Consider the following 23680-nt stretch of genomic DNA (forward strand, 5'->3'; position numbering starts at 1 on the left):
TCCCAGCAATATCTCAGACACCTTTTGAGTGAGGAAGCTGATATTTGGACATGACGGTGAACAAGTGATTTGGCCACAAAGGATATTCTTAGTTTATTGATTAATCATTTATTTAATTTTTTTGGGGTTAATTACTTAATTTTCAAAAAGTTACAGATTCGGATGAAACGGTGGTAGTTTAGATATGCTATCAGCTAATTGAATACGAAATTATTTTACGATTAATATTTGTATATTTTAATTATGCAATTAATCAATTAAATCAATTATTGTACACTGCTTCCTCCCAATTCTGACTCCACATGCTGCAATGCGGCATCGCTGGGAGGGGAAGTATTGAGGTGGGAGGCGGGAGGGAGGGAAAGGGTGGAGGTGGGAGGGAGGGAAAGGGTGGAGGTGGGAGGAGGGAGGGAGGGAAATGGTTTAGGTGGGAGGAGGGAGGGAGGGAAAGTGTGGAGGGGGGAGGAGGGAGGAGGGAGGGAGGGGAAGTGTGGAGGTGGGAGGGAGGAAAAGGGTGGAGGTGGGAGGAGGGAGGGATAGGGTGGAGGTGGGAGGAGGGAGGGAAAGGGTGGAGGTGGCAGGAGTGGGTGGAGTGAAAGGAGTGAGGTGGTGGTGGTAGAAGGCAGGGGAATGGGTGGGAAGATTGACCCGGCATTGCCGGGCGACGCTGGGTACCTTTGCTAGTATTAAATATTGCATTGATTTAGCTTTAAAGCCCACCAAGTCCAGCACCTTAAACATATCTCGATTGGCTTTCCTCCGCTTTTCCTCTTCAGACAACATGCTCATCTCTCCATGGACTGATGACAGAATATTGCGAGGTTGAGGTTTGAGTCCAGGACTTAAAACGTTGGCTGAAGAATAAGCAGGAGTCCAGGAAGATGCTATGGCAGGCGCAAGGGTTCCCTGAATTGGCTTCCAGGATGTTTCTGGGGATAATGGACCTGGAAAATAGGCCTGCTGGTGCTGTTGGGCCTGCTGTGGCCAGGGGTTGGAATAAGGGCTTGGACCAAGTGTCATGGAGTCTGAAGGAAGGGTGGGAGTGGAACAGAAGGAATAGAAAGAATGCAATTACAAATGTGGAGAGATTGCAGCCTTTGCTCCATATGTTCTCTATCATTCCACACCCCCACACCCACAATATGTTTAATAACCAAAAAAATTGGTTTCACCTGAGAGGACACCCAGCAGTTTATAAAGTAATGCAAAAAGCATCAATAAGTATTCAAGAGGGACACACCTAGTGCATTCATGAGTGCCACATTGCCGCTGCTTTGTCGTAAAGGTGGTGATGCAATTTGATGCGACAAGTCTCCGAGAAGTAATGGGGAGGGCTCTGGTTGCCGTGGAGAAATCCCAAGAGACATTGGAGAAGTCCCAAACGATGTTATTTGGTCCGATGAGGGAAAGGTGTTGAATGGCACAGCTCCAAACGCATCACGTAACGGCACCTGCAGGGAGGTCAATGTAAGTGAAGTCAAAAATAAATAAATAAATAAATAAATAAAACAGAAAGAAGAAGTAACTTTCCACTTGTAATATTTATTTATTTATTTAAAATAAGCACCCAATGTCAGGTCAGGCCAGATTAGATCTGTGACTTGCTACACGTATCATGTAAACCTCTACGAACCTGTTCCATGGTCGGGTTGTCGATGACTAAACCGTGGACCCCACCAGGTGTTCTGGTGAGGAGGGTGTTTGGATATGACACCCAGCAGGATTAAAAACAAAACCTGTCAAAGGGCGGAGGAGCTCCTTGTGAGCGAACGGCCATCCATATCTAGTGCCCAACTGTGTCTGCGGACGTCCTCCTGCAGTTGGGTTACTTCTTATTAGGAGGTTGGTGGCAGGATTTGCACTCCGGCCATCGTAAAACCCTTCATTCCACAAAACACAAAAACGCAAAGAAATCTGAAAACCCACTCCGTGGGAGTACCTCCTCTGCAGCTTCCCTTCGCAGGGCAGCTCACCGGATGACGGGATTGGGGCAAAGTCTTCGGGACCCCCAATCTTTGATGATAGGAGGGAAACCACGGGGTAGCATTCTCGGGTCAGATTGCGGGAGAGTGTGTCGGAGTGGTGCTGAGATGTCGTCCACCAGACGGCGGTATCCTTGGGTTAACCTGAGGCGGTCCCTTCGGGTGGGTGCTTGGAATGTCCTATCCCGGAGAGAGGATGATCACCTGTCTCTGTTATCATCTGAGCTCAAGAGTTTGGACATCGGTATTGCAGCACTCTCTGAGGTTCAGAGACAGGATTGCGGCGAGATCATGGTGGGTGGTTACACCTACTATTGGTCTGGTCGCTCTGATGGTTACCCTTCCCAAGGAGTTGCTGTAGCTGTGTCCAATAAGCTGACTCCAATGATAATTGAGGTAACACCGGGCAATGAGCATATTATGAGACTAAGGACTCGTCACTCCTTAGGGGTCATTTCCCTGGTCATTTCCCTGGATGCTCCGACTGAGGCAAGTGATCTCACCGTGAAGGATGCATTCTATGCCACGCTCGAGTCTGTGCTTGATCAGTGCCCCAGAAAAGATACACTTCAAGTCTTGGGGGATTTCAATGCATTGACTGGAACTGAAAGGGATGGTTATGAGACGTGTGTTAGTCCCCATGGGTCAGGAACTATGAACCAGAATAGCACTAAGTTCCTTGACTTTGCAAGAAGTCCTAAACTTAGGCTGGCCGGTTCATGGTTTCAGCGCCCAGAAGCTCATCGTTGGACTTGGTATTCCAACGCTGGTGGTGTGGCAAAGGAGATTGACCATGTCCTGGTTGATGGTCACTGGAGGATTATCCAGAACTGCAGGGTCTACCGGAGTGCCCAGTTCCTCAATACTGACCACCGGCTTGTTGTAGCAACCCTGAAGTTGCACCTTAAATCCAGGAGAATGGTACCATCCCAGCCTCGGGTGGATGTTGGCAAGCTCAAAGAGGAGAGGGTAGCTGAGGAGTTTGCAAACAGGCTGAGTGCACATTTGGGGTGTCTGGATGCTTTGGGGGGGTCCTGAAGAGTTGTGGAGTGCCTTCAAGACCACCGTCCTTGATTTTGCCGGTGGATGTCTTAGAACTCACCGCAGGGCAAAGAAGAATTTTGTCTCTCAAGGGACACTGGATACCATTGACCAGAGTTGCAGGGCCAGGCTGAATGGCAGAGCCGAGCTGTTCAGGTAGCTGAGGCGTAAAACGGTACGTGCACCAAGGGTGGACAAGGAGGCCTATGTGCGAGGAATCTGTGAGGGGGTAGAGAATCACCTGTGGTCAAGGGATTCTTGCCCTGGTTACAGAGGAATTCGCGCATTGCGTTCATCCAAGCCCATCCCTTGGTGTACTGCAGTAAAAGCAGAGAGTGGTAGACTCTTGACAGAGGAGTCTGAAGTGAAGGCCCGCTGGGCCGGTTACTTTGAGCGGTTGTACCAGGCTGATCCCCCAGCTGTCGAGTTGGATGTCAGGGGTGTTACAATCCCTGTTGCTGACCCTCCAATCAACTGTGGTCCACCTTCGCTTGTGGAAACACAGGCTGCTGTGAATCGGTTGAAATTTGGGGAAAGCTCCAGGGATCTGTGGCATCCATGCTGAACTTCTCAAGGCTGGTGGAAATGCTGCACTCATGTCGTTGCATGCAGTTCTGTGCTCTGCCTGGAACACAGGCATCATCCCAACTGACTGGAAGAGGGGCCTTGTTGTCCCTCTCTGGAAAGGGATGGGTTATCGCCAAGACTGCAACAACTACCGAGGGGTGATGCTGCTCTCAGTGCTGGGCAAGGTCTTTGCTGGGATAATTATTGACAGGGTTCGCCATCATCTGCTTGAGCACCAGCATCCAGAGCAGTTAGGCTTTACACCAAGGAGGTCAACAATTGACCATATCCTTGCTCTTCGTGTCCTCACCGAACGCAGATGAGAATTTCGGCAGGGGCTGCTTGCAGCCTATGTTTAGCTCTGTAAAGCGTTCGGTTCTGTGAATCAGGATGCCCTCTGGAGGATTCTTGGTCTTCGTGGGGTGCCACCAAAACCGATCGATCTGATGTCTGAACTCTACTCTGGTTCTGAGAGTGCTGTGAGATGTGGTGGTACCATCTCTGACTTATTTCCAGTTGTTACTGGAGTTCGTCAGGGGTGTGTACTCACCCCCACACTTTTCAGCTCTTGTACGGACTGGTTTCTCGGGAGGATGTCGGAGAGATCAAGCTGCGGTGCATCGTTTGGGAATTTCAAGATCTCTGACATTGATTTCGCAGATGATGCAGTCATCTTTGCGGAGACTTTAGATATCCTTTTGGGGGCCCTCAAGGTGCTGAATGAGGAGTCGGAGCCACTGAGATTACGGGTTTCCTGAGTCGAAACTAAGATCCAGGCTTTCAATGACATCTTGGATGCCGCTGTCCTGTCTGTGCTTGTTTGTGGTGAGGATGTTGAGGTCGTGGAGAGATTCACTTCCCTTGGCAGTGATATTCATGTCTCTGCTGGCTGCGAGTCAGAGGTTAATTGATGTCTGGGTCGGGCCTGGGGAGTCATGGATTCACTGGATAATGGGGTGTGGCACTGCCGGTACCTGTGCGGGAGGACAAAAGTCCGAGTCTTCAGGTCCTTGGTGCTTCCAGTCTTGCTCTATGGATGCGAGACTTGGACTCTGACCAAGGATCTGTGATGGAAACTTCATTCCTTTGGTACCAGGTCTCTTCAGAGAATCCTTGGCTATTGCTGGTCAGACTTTGTGTCCAACGAGCGGTTGCTGAGAGAGACTCAAATGAGATTTGTTTTCTGCATAGTCCGTGAGCATCAGCTGCGGCTGTATGGACATGTGGCTCGTTTTCCTGATGCTGATCCTGCTCACCAGATTCTCTCAGCGAGGGAGTCTTGTGAGTGGAGGAGGCCAATGGGCCAACCACATGCCTCCTGGTTGCTGCAGGTTGATTGGCATCTCAAGGAGATGGGGATGGGCCTGGCATCTGCCTGGGGGATGGCCAGACGGAGGCCCCTGGAGTACCGGTGGAAAGTGCACGCAGCGACGTGCTGCTCTGGCGCATGCTCCCATACCTGACCTGACCTGATCCATTCGTAACTCTCATCATTCTAATTATCGCTGCTAATCACAACCTGCCAATTTTGCATCAAATTGGTTCGAAGAACAAGATCGCTCCGTCCATCAACCTTGATTCATCTTTGCATTTTACTTGATCAATTAGAATCGTTTGTTGGTCATGAAATGTAGATGGTGACATTTTAAACAGCAAAGCAAACATTTACAAAATGCAGGGAGAGCGGGTCTGGGAGTTAAGACAACAATTTCTTCTCTGACAAATTATGTTAATGTGTGTACCCATTATAAGAGGAACGTCAACTTTAGGAACAGCAATGAACCACCACATCTGTCTTTCACAGTAACTGGAAAAGCTGTGTAGGTTGATTTTTTTAATATAGAGGGTTAAAATATACCATCAGAGATGGGGAATCCCCTGCCATTGAATGAAAAAGGTCATACATATTCCAGATAATGAGGGAGGTGAATTGGAAACAAGACACCATTTGGTCATCATCTCGAAAAAGTTCCCCAGGGGTGAGGAACGTAGTAACCAAAAATAATTGAAATCAGATAAGCGGTTTTCCATTTATTACAAAAAACATGTTTTTTCAAGATGGCCGCCCCAGTCGGCCATCTTGTATCCGGCCAACCCCAAAATCAATAGGGTTCTTCCTTTTCAGGTGGTACATGTGTGACCCGAATTTCAAATAGATATGATGAACAGTTTATGAGTTATCACACTCACAGCTATAAATGTTGACGCCCAGACGGACGGACGGACGGACAGACGGACGGACAGACGGACGGACAGCCGGACGCCCTGGGTGACAACAATATCCCCTTTCCGCCACGCAGCGGGGGATAAAAAGTGGAGGGAGGGAAGAAGAGGAAGGAGCCGATTTATGATAATCATAAATCATAAACGTCAGAGACTGTCTACAACGCCAATCACGTTCATGGGCAACTAATAGTAGTTTGATGCATGTCAGCTTAAATTATTTTTCTTTAAATCAAACTTTTTTGGGGCTGATCCATTGAAAGACACAACAGCCAATTCTGGTATCCTAAAAAGCAATGTACTGGAGCTAATCCAAGTTAATAAGTTACAATGAGCAATCTCTCTTGTTTTCTGGAAAATGTCGCAACTTTCACAGAACTGTGCCAAACAGTTTGTCAATCATCCCCCAATGACCGAAGGCTGCAACTCACGTTTCAGCTCACTACACATAAACAAATCAACCACCTGGAACAACTCACGAGTCTTGCACCAAAGACCAAAAATGCCTCGAATCATGCAATGTGGTCACTCTTGGCCCCAAGGACAAAATGCCTGGTCACATCAGATATACCTGCTGTTTCTGTGTTTATCTCCATAAAGAGACGCTTTTAACCCCCCCCCCCCAAAAAAAAAATTAAAGTTTAAAAACACCCAAACATGACAGTGAAACACATAAAGGCCAAAGTTTGGGATCTTCTTTGTTCGTGTGCAGCACAAGGCTGCGGGGTAGCATCATTGGCTGAGGACACGGCTGTGCCGCTGATGCAATGCCCTCTGCTGGTGAGGGCAAGGATTTGGAATTTATTCATGGTGCTGATGATATCTCGCCTTCTCTTTGTGAAGGACGCTGTGGGATCTTTAACATCCACCAACTAATGTCGGTTTGATGTAACACCCAGTCTAACGTCCACCTGAGGGACAGCACTCACATTGATGAATCACCCTGCCTGTTAAACACCAGGATGACCATTTAATACCTGTGCAGGATTCAAACCCAGGGAAGACAGTTTGGAAGCGAGTGTGCATTCCTCGAGATCAATGGTTCGCAATGGTTGTTCCGTGACGGTCCCTAATGTGCCGTGGTACTCTCATAATTTGAGGAAAATAAAAAACATCGCTGATATATTAATACCAAGCTGCTGTTATATTCTCACTTATCAAGAACAACTTGATCTCATATCGACAGAGCCTGGATCAATAACTTGGTGTAGCTTTTTCCAGCATAGAGCCGAACCGAACATCAAGCGCCTCTGTTCCTCAAGGCAGGCGCAAGTTTCTCACGAGTGTCAGATGAAAGTTCGGGAATTCAATTTCTCACTTGATTGCCTCTGGGAACAGTTTTAAATAAATAATTTCACTTCCTTGTGATCATTAATGACACATTTGAGAGAAGTGTTTTTGAAAAAGATTAAGTTTATAATCTCCTTTATAGGATTTTCTTCCATAATAAAAACTTCAATTTGACTTATATCATTGGTTGAAATATTTTGTGAACCAATTGAAATATTTTAGTGATTTTAAAAGCATGACGTTCGTTATAATTTGCTCATCTCGATGGAAAAGGTTATTTTTACTTTTCCTTCCAATATTTAGTGGGTGATGAAAATATGATACACATTGACACATGGAACTATTTGAATCGGTGTGCCGCGAAGATCGAGCAAACTCGAAAAATGTGAACCTGAAATAATAAATAAATAAAAAGATAGAGAACTACTGGCTAAGCTGTCAGCCAGTTCATGATAAAACCTGCTCAAACAAAGCACTTGCACCTTGACCCATATGTAAAAAAAGCATGGTCAAACAAACAACATTGTTTTTACCTTTATGACATGATCAGCAGGAAAAGATGGTTAATATAAAGTCCTTAGAGAGCCCCATCATCAGTAACAACCTATTGTGGGTCTCCTATAATGCCGAACTGACCTTCAGGATCAACATTACCGAGGAACGGTCTGTAGAGAAAATTACTATCTTTACGATACACGACCGAAAGCAAAAAGGAATTTTTTCTGCAGCACTAATAGTACTGGCGTCCCACTTTGGACCCTTTAAGTGGTGTAGTTTGAAATGCAAAGTCATCAGGGATAAGGCAAAACTGAAATTATTTCACAATAATCCTATCTCAGTGCTGCTGCATGGGGTGGAGACTTGGAAGACCAACAGAGAGATCAAAGAAAAACTTACAAGCTCCCAGTGTGAATGTCTGCAGAGACTATCCTGGGCATATACTCAGAATTTCTAATGATAGATTTCCAAAATAAGCTTGGAAATAGACCCCAAGGGAGGGGGAGGGAGGAGGTGGGGGTGAAGCCAGACCAAATACATCACACTTATGATGAAAGACATGGAAAGGACGACTGAGAATAAACTTGAACAGTGCTTTTTGTTTTGTCCTTACTTGCCTAACTGCACGGGGTAATAGATGGATCGGTAGTGGAGTTTAAGACCCAACGTTTCAGTGATATCCCTCAGCAAGAGGTCTCACAACCAATTCCACACATAACCCTGGCCCTCGATAGTCCATCCCTTAGGGTCCACAGTTGAAGTCTTCAAATAATAAAAGTAGAAATAAGTCATCAGTATGCATAGTCTATTGAAAATTAAGTTTGCTTGTATTTCTGGTTCATCCATTAGGGTCGACGGTTGAAGTCTTGAAAAAACAACTGCACACAAGAAAAACGAGAGCAAAGTCGATGGCGCATCATCACAAATCCCCTCACTTCCCACCTCAAGCAACGTTGAAAGATGGCAAAAAGTTCCACCAGGAATTGCCCAACATAAAATTTTGAGTTGAAGAAAAACAACTTATATCTTCACCCCGGTGACTCCAAGTCCCCATCCCTGGCACATAAACCGGCGGTCAAATCCAATGAATTGTTGCATATTTCATGCATCCCTAATGTTGATCGTAAATACAAAGTCTCACTGCAAGATATTAAAAACTGTGCCCGTAATTGCAGGTCAGACAAAGTAAGGTGTAGGAGCATGTGCCGGAGCAACAGGTCGCTATATACACTTTCCGCCGGTACACCATAGGCCTTCGTCCGGCCACGTCCCCACCCCCCCCCCCTCGACCAGGAAGACGCCTGGCTCATCCCCATCTCCTTGAGATGCTGATCAACCTACCGCAACCTGATCAATACATCATTGAAGGCCTGGATCTCAGTTGTCACCTAGGAAACCCGTAATCCCAGTGACTCCGACACTTCATTCAGCGCCTTGAGGGACCCAAAAGATGACTGCATCGTCTGCCAAATCAAGGTCAGAGATCTTGACACTCCCAAACGATGCTCCGCACCTTGATCTCTCCGACATCTTCCACAGAATCCAGTCCATACAAGTGCGGAAAAGTGTGGGGGCCAGTACACACCCGATGCTGGAAATAAGTCAGAGATGGAACTATCATATCTCACAGCACTCTCAGTACCAGAGTATAATTCAGACATCAGATTGATCAGTTTTGTGGCACCCCACTAAGACTGAGAATCCTCCAGAGAGCATCCTGATTCACTGAATCAAACGCTTTTGAGATCAACATAGGCTGCGAGCAGCCCCTGCCGAAACTCGCATCTGCGTTCGGTGAGGACCCAAAGGGCAATGATATGGTCAATCATGGACGTCCTTAGTGTAAAGCCTGGCTACTCTGGGTGCTGGTGCTCAAGCAGATGGTGAAGAACCCTATCAGGAATGATTCAAGCAAAGACCTTGCCTGGCACTGGCAGTAGTCACCCCTCGGTAGTTGTTGCAGTCCTGGCAATCACCCTTCCCTTTCCAGAGAAAGACAACTAGGCTCCTCTTCCAATCAGTTGGGATGATGATGCCTGTGTTCCAAACAGAGCAGAGAACTGCATGAAAAGACACAAGTACAATATGTCTACCAGCCTTGAGAAGTTCAGCATGGATGAGACAGATCCCAGGAGCTTCACACAATTTCAACCGTTTCACCACAGCCTGTGTTTCCACAAACGAAGGTGGACCACAGTTGATTGGAGAGTCAGCAATAGGGATAGTAACACCCCTGATATCCAACTCAACAGCAATTACAGCAACAGCTACAGCAACTCCTTGGTGTGGTAACTATCAGAGCAACCAGACCAATCGTAGATGTAACCACCCAACATAAACTCACCATCATCCAGTCTCCGAACCTCAGAGTGCTGCATAATGATATTTAAACGCTTAATCTGGAGCTCAGATGATAACAGAGACAGGTGATCATCCTCTCTTGGGAATAGTACATTGCAAGTACCCACCCAAAGGATAACCTGAGCTTAACCCAAGGACACCGCTGCCTGGACGACACCACAGCACCACACCACCGCAATATGACCCAGGAAGTTTACCCCATGCTTTTCCTCCTATCAATGAATGTGTGTCCCGAAGGCTTTGCCCCCATCCCGTCATCCGGTGAGCTGGCTTGCGAAGGGCAGCAGCACAGGAGGTACTCCCATGGAGTGAGGTTTCAGTTTTCTTTGCCTTCATGGGTTTTGCAGAATTAAGTGTTTTATGGTGGCCGGAATGCAAATCCTGCCACTAACCTAAAGAAGAAAAAAAAAATTTTTCAAAAGTGAAATTTTTGGTATTTGACGTTTTGACCACACACCAGGGCCCTAGAAGGCAGGGTCAACTATAGCACTGCTCTCGCACCTTCTTGCCATGTGGTAATGGGCCAAATCCCAAATCCGGGTCTCTATCCAGTCCCCTTCAATTCAATCTCCTACAAATGGATGAGGAATGCATGTGTGTCATAATTTTTGTCTATTAATTGCATACTATTGGAATGTCCTCTTAACCCTTTAGACTGCTGAGACCCCTTGAAACTTTGAACACCCTTTTAGACCTAAAAGTCCGAAAAAGTTCCAGAGGACCCAAAAGACCCGACAAAACCATAAGACTGTAGATCCTGAAGACCCTTTAAGACTTGGCCTTACTAGAAAAACAACCAATCCATTGGCATTCCCATGTTTTAAACACATGCCATGTTAAAGTCGATATAGATATATATATATATATATATATATATATATATATATATATATATATATATATATATATATATATATATATATATATATATATATATATACGGTATATATCTTCTTCTTAGTCCGGCTGCTCCCGTTAGGGGTCACGACAGCGGATCATCCGTTATGATCCGCATAATGATTTGGCACAGTTTTTACGCCGGATGCCTTTCCTGACGCAACCCTGGTCGCCGCTTACAACACAGGGATATGGTACACCTATTTTAACCGGGGCTTACACTGGGCCCAGTATACTGGTACTCACTTCGCCGACCTCGGAAGGATGACAGGCTGAGTCAACCTCCTGGTGTGTATTAATTCAAGCGGCCGACGGGGCTTGAACTCAGGACCTTTCGGAACCCAGGCCGCTACCCGAACCACTACGCCAACACCAGGATATATATTGTTGCAGAATTCCCGCCCGCCGGTGTGAGAACGGCCGCGTCTAACCAATAGCGGTCGCTTCCCCCACCGAACGGACAATCCAGTTGTGACTTTCTGGAACAATGCCAGAAACCAGTCACAGGTGGGTTTTTAATCCCACCACGGCCCAGTCCGTATTCTACCCACGCGAAATAGGGTCAATCGCCGAATATCGATACACCTAAGTACCCACGCGGGTAACCTACCGAGGGACCGTACCTTGGCGAAGGACTGCTTGGACACGAACCGCTTAACCGGTCCATTCCGTTCTGGGATAACCGAGCGTGTATTATCGCCACACCACACCAGACCCGATTCTATTTATCGGCTATTTAAAAACCAACTATATTCCGAGTGCAAGATGGGGCAGTTCAATGAGGGAATGGACGCAACGAACAGGTTTACATTCACACAAGGACATTTATTATAATAAAGCACGTATGCAATTAAACAAGGCAAAACACGAATGCAATTATACAAGCAACAAAAGCACGACAAAAGAATTACAACCGTCAACCTATTATGTACAGTCACTTGCACTGAACAGCAGTTCCTACTTACTAGACAGGCCCACGGACACACACCCAATAAATGGTAGCAGAGACCTTTAATAATGAGCTCCAGCTCGGAGGACAGGTGAGCTGAAACCCAGAGCCTATCTCGAAGCTCTCCACCTCGTGTGGTCATCAAGTTGTTTGGACCTGGGCTCCAGCGAGAGCGAGCTGGATCCAATCGCCGAGCCGCGATCCTTCCTGAGCTCCCGCGAATCCTCCATGCTTCTCAACACATGCTGGTGAGATGAGGTACCGATCCTTCTCGTCGATGCGTCGCTTCCCCGAAGAACCACCTTCCGCGCTTCTCAACACGTGTTGGTGAGACGAGGCGCCGAACCTTCCCGTCCATGCGTCGCTTCGCCGAGGAACCACCTCCACAAAGAGGTCGATGAGTCGCACCAAGCTGGGAACCAAAATGGAGAACAAAGAGCTCCACGAACCAAGAAGAAGAAGCCACTACTCGCAGCTTGAGCCGAGCGACTGGCTTAACTTCGTTCCAAACAGGGCAGCTTGAAGCAAAAAGCTCTCCCGAGCCAAGCAGAAGCCAAAGCTCACGGAACTGTCAAAGCAAAGAGCCTCCAAGAAACCTCCTCCCGAGCCAGGCCTCAGCTGAAGCTCACTGAGCCAGCCGAAGCAAAAAGCTTCCGAAGGCCTCAACCCTAACGCAAGCCAAGCAGGACCCGACGGTCTGCTGAACGACTACTCTCAACTCCCTCCTCCAACTCTGCCCTCACCAAAAGAAAAATCTCCTCTGAGCCTTCTCCGCCCTTCCCCCGATCCCGGCGTGACTCATGCCCTCGTGCTCCCTCCCCCCACCCCCCCCCCCGCTCAACCATGGGTGGGAGGGAGTTGTTGAGTCATTCTTCTTCCTCTTCACAGAAGAGGGGGAGGGACATCTCCATTGTTCGTTCCCTAACTATTAAATCGATCCGCAGCGCATCTAATCGATTTCTGAACATTTAAACAATGAAAGGTGAGCTATCTAGGGAACAAGCACTTATCGACATAGCTGACTAAAGGATCCTGTATGTTGTGGGCAATCAAATTCCCAAATTCATAACAATATATACATATAATCTATACAAATAAATAATAATCAATATATCTATATGTCATCAGATATCTACATGTATATATATATTTATATATATATATATATATATATATATATATATATATATATAAATACATACATATCTATATATATATATAAATATACAGATACAGTCAACCCCCGTTTATCGCGGGGGTTACGTTCCAAACCCCCCGACCCGCCCCCCACCCCCCGCGAGAAGTGAAAATCCTCGATGAATGGATGCCTCCCCAAAAAATAAACTCGTCTGGTCTGATCGGCTTGGCAGTGATCGGGTTCGAGGTGCCGGAGATCGACTCGTCTGGTCTGGCCGCCTTGGCAGTGATCGGGTTTGAGGTGCCGGAGATCGACTCGTCTGGTCTGGTCGGTTTGGCAGTGATCGGGTTTGAGGTGCCGGAGATAGACTCATCTGGTCTGGTTTGTTTGGCAGTGCTCGTCCAACCACGGCAAACCTTTTTCCTTCCTGAAGCATATCGAGCACCTTAACCTTCTCCTGGAGCGTCAGGACCTTCCTCTGGCGCTTCGGTTCCTTGCCAGAAGCCTGAGAAGGTGCAGGGCATTTGGTCGGCATCGTAGGGCTTGTAGAAAAAAACCAAGAAAATATTCGAAGTTCACAAGCGAAACTTTGGCCCATGCGTTGTGTGACTGGTCGAGCGCCACGCGTTATAATCTATTGCTTAAATAATTTATATTTTATATATTATTACTGCGATATACCGGGGGAAACCGCAGAAAAAATTAGTTAGGTTCCAAGGGAAAACCCACGATGAACCGGGGGCGCGATAGGTGAACCGCGATATAGCGGGGGATTACTGTATATATATATATATATATATATATATATATATATATACATATATATACATATATATACATATATATACACACACACACATATACGAAGTGTGTTCAAAAAGTATCCAACCGTAATTTTTCGTGCGTAAACAAATGAAGCTCGGGAGGCGTGGTTTGGTGCACGTATGTAGGCGATCCTAATCCGTATGCCTGAATATTTTCCCTCCTGCAGAAGCTGTCAGTCGCCGACAGACCGTCGATGAGTGAGGAAGTGGAAGTGAGCGCCGTCGGATTTTCGTTTTTGACAAAATGATGGATCATTGTGGTCTCATCGCCAGTGATCACTGTGTTAAGAAGTTGGGATCGCTGTTCACAGTCTCCAGCATGTCCTGTGCGATCTCCAAACGGAGTTGCTTCTGCTCGATCGTTAGCAGCTTCGGCACGAACTTCGCCGACATTCTCCTTAAGCCCAAATCCTCAATCACAATGGAATGAACGGATCAAATGCTGACGTCCGCCTCGTCTGCAAGTTCTCTGATCGTGATTCGACGATCCTGCATCAGCAGGGTCCTCACTTGGTCAATGACGATCTCATTTCGGGATGCTGAGGGCCTACCAGAACGTGCTTCACTTTCCACTGATGTGCGACCATCTTTGAAGTGGTTGTACCACTCTTTTATCTGTGTGGTGCCCATTGCTTCGTTCCCGAAGGCCTGTTGAATCTTGCGGATCGTTTCCAATTGGGAATCGCCAAGCTTTACACAAAATTTGATGCGGTAGCGTTGTTCAAGTTTTTCCGTCATTTTGTCAAAAACGAAAATCCGACGGCGCTCACTTGCACTTCCTCACTCATCGGCGGTCTGTCGGCGACTGACAGCTTCTGCAGGTGGGAAAATATTCACGCATACGAATTAGGATCGCCTACATACGTGCACCAAACCACGCCTCCCTAGCTTCATTTGTTTACGCACGAAAAATGAAGGTTGGATACTTTTTGAACACACCTCGTATATATATATATATATATATCATCTACACTATACATATACAATATAAATTTAAAAAAATATATATATATACATATAATCTCGATTATACATATATATCTTCTTCTTCTTCTTTCGGCAGCTCCCGTTAGGAGTCGCCATAGCGGATCGTCTGTACGATCCGCATATTGATTTGGCACAGGTTTTACGCCGGATGCCCTTCCTGACGCAACCCTGGTCGCCTCTTATGACACAGGGAGATATGGTACACCTATTTTAACCGGGGCATACACCGGCCCAGTATACTGTTACTCACTTCGCCGACCTTGGAAGGATGACAGGCTGAGTCAACCTCCTGGTGTGTATTAATTGAAGCGGCCAATGGGGCTTGAACTCAGGACATTTTGGATCCCAAGCCGCTACCCTAACCACTCCGCCAACATCAGATATATATATATATATATATATATATATATATATATATATATATATATTATATATGTAATATAATCTAAGATAATATATATATGTAATATAATATAATATAATATAATATAATATAAATATATATATATATATATATATATATATATATATATATATATATATATATATATATATCAGCTTCATACCTCCAACCACAGCATGGCATTCTAATTAGGAAATATATAACAAAAACAACATTTCAACAAAGCATACATTTATTAACAATAATATTTCTAACAGTAATAAGAATGGTGGTGTCAGGTTAAGTATGGGAGCATGCGCCAGAGCAGCACGCCGCTCCATTCACTTTCCGCCGGTACTCCATAGGCCTCCGTCTGGCCATCCCCCAGGCAGATGGTGGTGTCATATGGCAATAATAACAACTATCATTTCATCCCCACGTTGGCCCCAATCACATCTGGGCTTGGTGAAAGGCAAGCCAATGCTCAATCAGTACAGCAGGTGGGTATGCAACAAGGCTGTGAAGACCAATGAAAATTTGGTCCATGGACCAACTCATCTCTCAAGGTGTTGGACTCGGCAATTTCTCATTATTTTCCAGATGTAAGAATGGTCCTTTCTATTCATTTGTGCTAACTTATCTCACCCCTCATCTTACACACAAGGAACTTTGGCACAGGAGGCAGACATTTGGCCCATCATGGCTGTGCTGCACCAACCCCAGTATCCATCACCCATCCACCTTCAAGTCCTGCCAATACTGTATTTCCATAACCTCTCTCCCTCCAATGCATCGAGGTGTTTATCAAATTCCCTTTTAAACCCATTTTCTCCTTCCACTGCCACTACCTTTCCAGGGAGACCATTCCATGCATTAACCACTCTGACTATCTTGTCCAATTATGTCCCTTTTATACCTGTTCGTTGACACTATTGTCATAAAACTGATCTTTCATCCACAGCAATTATGGAATTTGAATGATTGGTCAGAGAGGGCGTTCTTTAAGTCGCATAATTTGTGTAAACAATGTTCTCTAAAGTTGTTCGTTTGAATGAGCACAGAGACCAATGGGCCAAATCCTAAATCCATGTTCAGGACAAGCAAGAATTATTAACTTTCTCAAAAAATTATCCAATGAGAGCAAGAGCTCTATAAATTTGTAAAAAGATAAGCAACAACCAAAATATTGAAAGATGAGCAACACCAATTCAATTAATCGCAAGTTGTGTGACCGAGAACAAAAGGCTTTTAAAGCTTGATGTTGATAATGTGTGGCTCGAAAGGAAAGCGAGAGGGAATTATGTTCGTCTGCATCAGGAACGCGCGACCGTAAATGCCGAGGGAATGGAAAGCAAAAGGAAGCAAAACTGAGCACAAAAACAATGGGGTGCTATTTTAACTTGCATGGTGTAAAAGCTTTATTTATTTATTTATTTTTTTACAATCAATTTGCAGATGGAGAAAACAGTACAATGTTGATAAAAGTTGGAAATCTCAGAGTAAAAGTAAAAAAAAACAACAGTGACATCATTTCATGTGTGATGAGAAAGTGTCGTTTGGCTCATGAAAATAATCCATCATGGAAAACAAATAATTATCTCCATATCCAAAACCACACTGGAATAAATGCTGTTATACGCATCGAGCACACACGTGTGTACATGAATACACATGATATCAGTCCCCCACCCACTGGATGGAACAGCAACAATACACCCATCACCACCACTATTCCATCGAACCTACCCATTCCCACCACCCTACCTCCTGATGAGGTCATACTGCTGCTATTCTTGCCTCTCTGGTAGTCCTTTCAGGGCATGATGTCTTGGACAGTCATTGGCAGCTTAAACAGGAGGCTGAGTCCCATGGTCTCTCTTATTTGCAGGTTGGTTGGTTGGTTGGTTGGTTGCCTTGAACTACTCGACTGGCTCGATACGTTTCATGGTTTCTCTCTCTCACCTCTCTACCCAAAACCTGGCCCTCCAGGTCATTCACATTCTATGAGAAACCCTTTCCTCATTCACTTAAGTCTACACTTAATGCCCAACACCATTCATTCATCCCCCCTCTAACTCTTGCCTGTGGAACCATATTTATAAATCTGTTTGTACTTTTCCCTCCAGGCCTTAAAGTCTGCTGCCAACCCACACCTCATGGTCTCTCAAATTCTCCACGACTGAGCTTTACTGCACCGTGTTGCGTCCATAAATTGTCACCGTCAACTCTTCCATTAGCTTCGATATGTTTTTTAAAGTGTTTTTTTTATTTTTGTAAGAGATACACCATGGTAGCAATTGAAGATCTTGTCATTGTGTTGGTGGCACAATGGTTAAAACGTTGGCTACGAGTCTGGGAGGTCAGCGGTTCAAATCCCAGCCGAGTCATACCAAATACTTCAAAGATGGTACGTGTTGCTTCTTTGCTGATTCTCAACAATTAAAAAGGAGAGAGCACAGACAAACAATCAATCATAACTTGGCAAACATAGCGTAAGCTTTTATGGGCCTGATGGCCTCCTCCTGCATTGAAGTTCCTTCAATGTGGAACTCTGTTGTGTGCTACCTGGCCAATTTCGAAATTCCTGCTCCATTTGGGAATTACAGTGCTTGAGAAGCAGCTTTTCATGGACAAGCAGTTTCTGTTCATAGGTAAAGCCGCTGTCACACCTTGAAGTTTTAGCCAGCGTATGGCAACGTATCAAAATGTATGTAAAACGCTGGCGTACACAAAAGTATTGATGTTTTTTTAAATTTTTGGGCGTATAATAACGTGTTGGACGTATGCATAACGTATTAGTAATGTAAACAGAAGGTTTTAATCACATATAGATAACTTATACCAACGAATGCTGAGCGTGTTGTCGGCATACACAACCTATGCCCAACGATAGTCTAACTTATGCAGAGCATGCGGCAGCGTATCGCCGACGATCACGTGACGTAGGCTATTAATAGGTTGTGGCTCGACGATTCAAATCTTAACCGCACAAGACATCGAAGTGAGAAGCAGCTGTCACACCTTGATGTTTTAGCCAGTGTATGCTGACGTATGAAAAATTTGCCGAACCAAGCTGGCACACGTCGAAAACGTTATGGGTAAGTTTTGTATACGTTAATAGCACGCTAGCATACGTTTGTAGTACACGGGCATATGTCGTCATACGCCGAGTAAATCGAGAAATTTTCAGCATGTTGAAAATTTCTCGACCTACTCAATGTATAACACATTCCACAGACGCTGGCATAAATTGTAGGCACGCTACGTGATCGTTGACACACGTCGACACACGTTACTTGTAAGTTGCTCATAAGTCGAAACACGTTGAGGTAATGGTTAGCGTCAGTGTTCCAGACTCCCTGGTTTTTTTTTTTTCTTCGGTATGATGGTGATGTTGACACTTCAATTTCGAGTGTGGTTATGATTTAAATTGTTGAGCGGCAGCCTATTAAATATATTATATTATAACCGCACTAGAAATAGAAGTGTTAACATCACCGTCATACCGAAGAAAAAAAATAAATAAAAACCCAGGGAGTCTGGAACACTGACGCTAACCATTACCTCGACGTGTTTTGACTTATGAGTAATGTACAAGTAACGTGTGTCGATGTGTGTCAACGATCGCGCAACGTGCCTACAACACGTTACTCATTGGTTAGAAATAAGTTTCGGGTACGCTAAACATTACCTCGACGTGTTTCGAATGATGAGTAACTTACAAGTAATGTGTGTCGATGTGTGTCAACGATCACGTGACGTGCCTACAACTTATGGCCAGCGTAGCGGAACGTGTGAGTCATACGCTGGCATACATAGAAAAATTTCAAGCATGGAAAATTTGTCTAACAGCTCGGTGAACTACGACGTATGGCAGCGTAATACGACGTATGCCAGCGTTCTACGACATATGCCAGCTTGCTCTTAACGTATACAAACTTACCCATAACGTATTCGACGTGTGCCGGCGTTTCAGCCCAATTTTGCATAAGTCAGGCATAAGTTGGCTAAATCGTCAAGGTGTGACAGGGCCTGTATATCCAAGATGTATCAAGTCAATGAAGGTGGCGCCCACTTTTCCATACTCCACGAAGATCAATGAAAACAACAACCAGCACACAATAACCTCCAATCTTGGAACAACACTCGATCGGATCCTTAAATCCAACAATTTCATTCAGAGAGGTTAGCAGTGTATGAGCAAGTTCTCCACTGTAGGGAATCTAACCCAGACTACACAAGCAGATGGTGAGCATCGTCACAATGTAACAATGGTCAGTGTTTTTCACCGATGCACAGTCTTTACTTTGAATGCGAACGAGATGGTCAAAGATTCACAGCATAAAACTGGAGGTGTTTGCGAGACGTCATTATATTCACTGCAAAGCAAATCATAAGAAGCCAATCACAACACAAACATTTCTTCTCTGCAAATTCATTTGTAATATGATATTTATTTGTGATACAAGAAGGCCGAAGTGGTTTAAATAGTCAAGGGTCCAAGCTGTCTAATCTGTATGAAGGGAGGAACGGGTCCAAATGGTCTTTTGGGTCTTCAAGGTCTTCTGGGTCTATAGGGGAATTCCCATTCAAACAGGACGTAATTAAAAACACCTCACCACCACATGATTAAAAATACCTCACCACCACGTGATTAAAAACACCTCACCACTAAGTAATCACCACATTATTAAAAACACCTCACCACCACGTAAATAAAAACACCTCACCACCACGTAAATAAAAACACCTCACCACCACGTAAATAAAAACACCTCACCACCATGTAAATAAAAACACCTCACCAAGTAACCTCCACGTTATTAAAAACACCTCACCACCAAGTAACCTCCACATGATTAAAAACACCTCACCACCAAGTAATCTCCACATGATTAAAAACACCTCACCACCAAGTAATCGCCACATTATTAAAAACACCTCACCGCCACATGATTAAAAACACCTCACCACCACGTAAATAAAAACACCTCACCACTAAGTAATATCCACATGATTAAAAACACCTCACCAACAAGTAACCTCCACGTTATTAAAAACACCTCACCACCACGTAGCCTCCACATGATTAAAAAAACCTCACCACCACATGATTAAAACACCTCACCACCAAGTAATCGCCACATTATTAAAAACACCTCACCATCACATGATTAAAAACACCTCACCACCACGTATATAAAAACACCTCACCACCAAGTAATCTCCACATGATTAAAAACACCTCACCACCAAGTAATCACCACATTATTAAAAACACCTTATTCCACGTTATTAAAAACACCTCACCACCAAGTAATCTCCACATGATTAAAAACACCTCACCGCCACATGATTAAAAACACCTCACCACCACGTGATTAAAAACACCTCACCACCAAGTAATCTCCACATTATTAAAAACACCTTATCCTCACGTTATTAAAAACACCTCACCACCAAGTAATCACCACATTATTAAAAACACCTTATCCTCACGTTATTAAAAACACCTCACCACCACGTTATTAAAAACACCTCACCACCACGTGATAAAAAACACCTCACCACCAAGTAATCACCACGTTATTAAAAACACCTCACCACCAAGTAATCACCACGTTATTAAAAACACCTCACCACCACGTGATTAAAAACACCTCACCACCAAGTAATCACCACGTTATTAAAAACACCTCACTACCAAGTAATCACCACGTTATTAAAAACACCTCACCACCAAGTAATCTCCACATGATTAAAAACATCTCACCACCAAGTAATCACCACATTATTAAAAACACCTGATCCTCATGTTATTAAAAACACCTCACCACCACGTGATCAAAAACACCTCACCACCAAGTAATCACCACATTATTAAAAACACCTTATCCTCATGTTATTAAAAACACCACACCACCAAGTAATCTCCACATGATTAAAAACACCTCACCACCAAGTAATCACCACATTATTAAAAACACCTTATCCTCACATCATTAAAAACACCTCACCAACAAGTAATCACCACATTATTAAAAACACCTTATCCTCACGTTATTAAAAACACCTCAACACCACGTGATTAAAAACACCTCACCACCAAGTAATCTCCACATTATTAAAAACACCTCACCTCCACATGATTAAAAACACCTCACCACCAAGTAATCACCACGTTATTAAAAACACCTCACCACCAAGTAATCACCACATTATTAAAAACACCTTATCCTCACATTATTAGAAACCCTCACCACCACGTGATTAAAAACACCTCACCACCAAGTAATCACCACATTATTAAAAACATCTCACCACCAAGTAATCACCACATTATTAAAAACACCTTATCCTCACGTTATTAAAAACACCTCACCACCACGTGATTAAAAACACCTCACCACCAAGTAATCTCCACATTAAAAACACCTCACCACCACGTGATTAAAAACACCTCACCACTAAGTAATCACCACATTATTAAAAACACCGTATCGTCACGTTATTAAAAACACCTCACCACTAAGTAATCACCACATCATTAAAAACACCTCACCACCACATTATTAAAAACACCTCACCATCACATGATTAAAAACACCTCACCACCAAGTAATCTCCACATTATTAAAAACACCTCACCGCCACATGATTAAAAACACCTCACCACCACGTAAATAAAAACACCTCACCACCAAGTAATATCCACATGATTAAAAACACCTCACCAACAAGTAACCTCCACGTTATTAAAAACACCTCACCACCACGTAACCTCCACATGATTAAAAAAACCTCACCACCACATGATTAAAACACCTCACCACCAAGTAATCGCCACATTATTAAAAACACCTCACCATCACATGATTAAAAACACCTCACCACCAAGTAATCTCCACATGATTAAAAACACCTCACCACCAAGTAATCACCACATTATTAAAAACACCTTATTCCATGTTATTAAAAACACCTCACCACCACGTAACCGACACATGATTAAAAACACCTCACCACCAAGTAATCGCCACATTACTAAAAACACCTCACCACCACGTGATTAAAAACACCTCACCACCAAGTAATCTCCACATTATTAAAAACACCTTATCCTCACGTTATTAAAAACAACTCACCACCAAGTAATCACCACATTATTAAAAACACCTTATCCTCACGTTATTAAAACACCTCACCACCACGTGATAAAAAACACCTCATCACCACGTTATTAAAAACACCTCACCACCAAGTAATCACCACGTTATTAAAAACACCTCACCACCAAGTAATCTCCACATTATTAAAAACACCTCACCACCACGTGATTAAAAACACCTCACCACCAAGTAATCACCACGTTATTAAAAACACCTCACTACCAAGTAATCACCACGTTATTAAAAACACCTCACCACCAAGTAATCTCCACATGATTAAAAACACCTCACCACCAAGTAATCACCACATTATTAAAAACACCTGATCCTCACGTTATTAAAAACACCTCACCACCACGTGATTAAAAACACCTCACCACCGAGTAATCACCACATTATTAAAAACACCTTATCCTCATGTTATTAAAAACACCTCACCACCAAGTAATCTCCACATGATTAAAAACACCTCACCACCAAGTAATCACCACATTATTAAAAACACCTTATCCTCACATCATTAAAAACACCTCACCAACAAGTAATCACCACATTATTAAAAACACCTTATCCTCACGTTATTAAAAACACCTCAACACCACGTTATTAAAAACACCTCACTACCAAGTAATCACCACGTTATTAAAAACACCTCACCGCAAAGTAACCGCCACATTCTTAAAAACACCTTATCGTCACGTAATGAAAAACACCTCACCACTAAGTAATCACCACATCATTAAAAAGACCTCACCACCAAGTAATCTCCACATCATTAAAAACACCTCACCAAGTAATCATCACATTATTAAAAACATCTTATCCTCACGTTATTAAAAACACCTCGCCACCAAGTAATCACCACATTATTAAAAACACCTCACCACTAAGTAATCACCACATCATTAAAAACACCTCACCACCAAGTAACCGCCACATTCTTAAAAACACCTTATTGTCACATTATTAAAAACACCTCACCACATCATTAAAAACACCTCACCACCAAGTAATCTCCACATCATTAAAAACACCTCACCAAGTAATCACCACATTATTAAAAACATCTTATCCTCACGTTATTAAAAACACCTCACCACCAAGTAATCACCACATTATTAAAAACATCGAACCACCAAGTAATCTCCACATCATTAAAAACATCTTATCCTCACGTTATTAAAAACACCTCACCACCAAGTAATGACCACATTATTAAAAACACCGTATCGTCACATTATTAAAAACACCTCACCACTAAGTAATCACCACATCATTAAAAACACCTCACCACAAAGTAACCGCCACATTATTAAAAACACCTCACCACCAAGTAACCGCCACATTCTTAAAAACACCTTATCCTCACGTT

General features: G+C 44.0%; 1 protein-coding gene across 6 annotated transcripts in view; it reads right to left on the reverse strand.

Moving 5' to 3' along the window:
- LOC147025229 (disabled homolog 1-like) overlaps positions 1 to 23680 on the reverse strand; it is a 133259-nt gene that overhangs the window by 2297 nt on the left and 107282 nt on the right. For all 6 annotated transcript variants that reach the window (XM_085885992.1, XM_085885990.1, XM_085885991.1 and 3 more), the window contains 2 exons: positions 1241 to 1451; positions 733 to 1025 (listed from right to left, as the gene is read on the reverse strand). In XM_085885992.1, coding sequence (XP_085742118.1) covers positions 733 to 1025; positions 1241 to 1451 — 504 coding nt within the window. The remainder of the gene's footprint in view (positions 1 to 732; positions 1026 to 1240; positions 1452 to 23680) is intronic.

The sequence above is a fragment of the Eptatretus burgeri genome, chromosome 6, assembly GCF_056783735.1.
Source record: "Eptatretus burgeri isolate ZD-2024b chromosome 6, Ebu_testis_v1, whole genome shotgun sequence".
Lineage (NCBI taxonomy): Eukaryota > Metazoa > Chordata > Myxini > Myxiniformes > Myxinidae > Eptatretus > Eptatretus burgeri.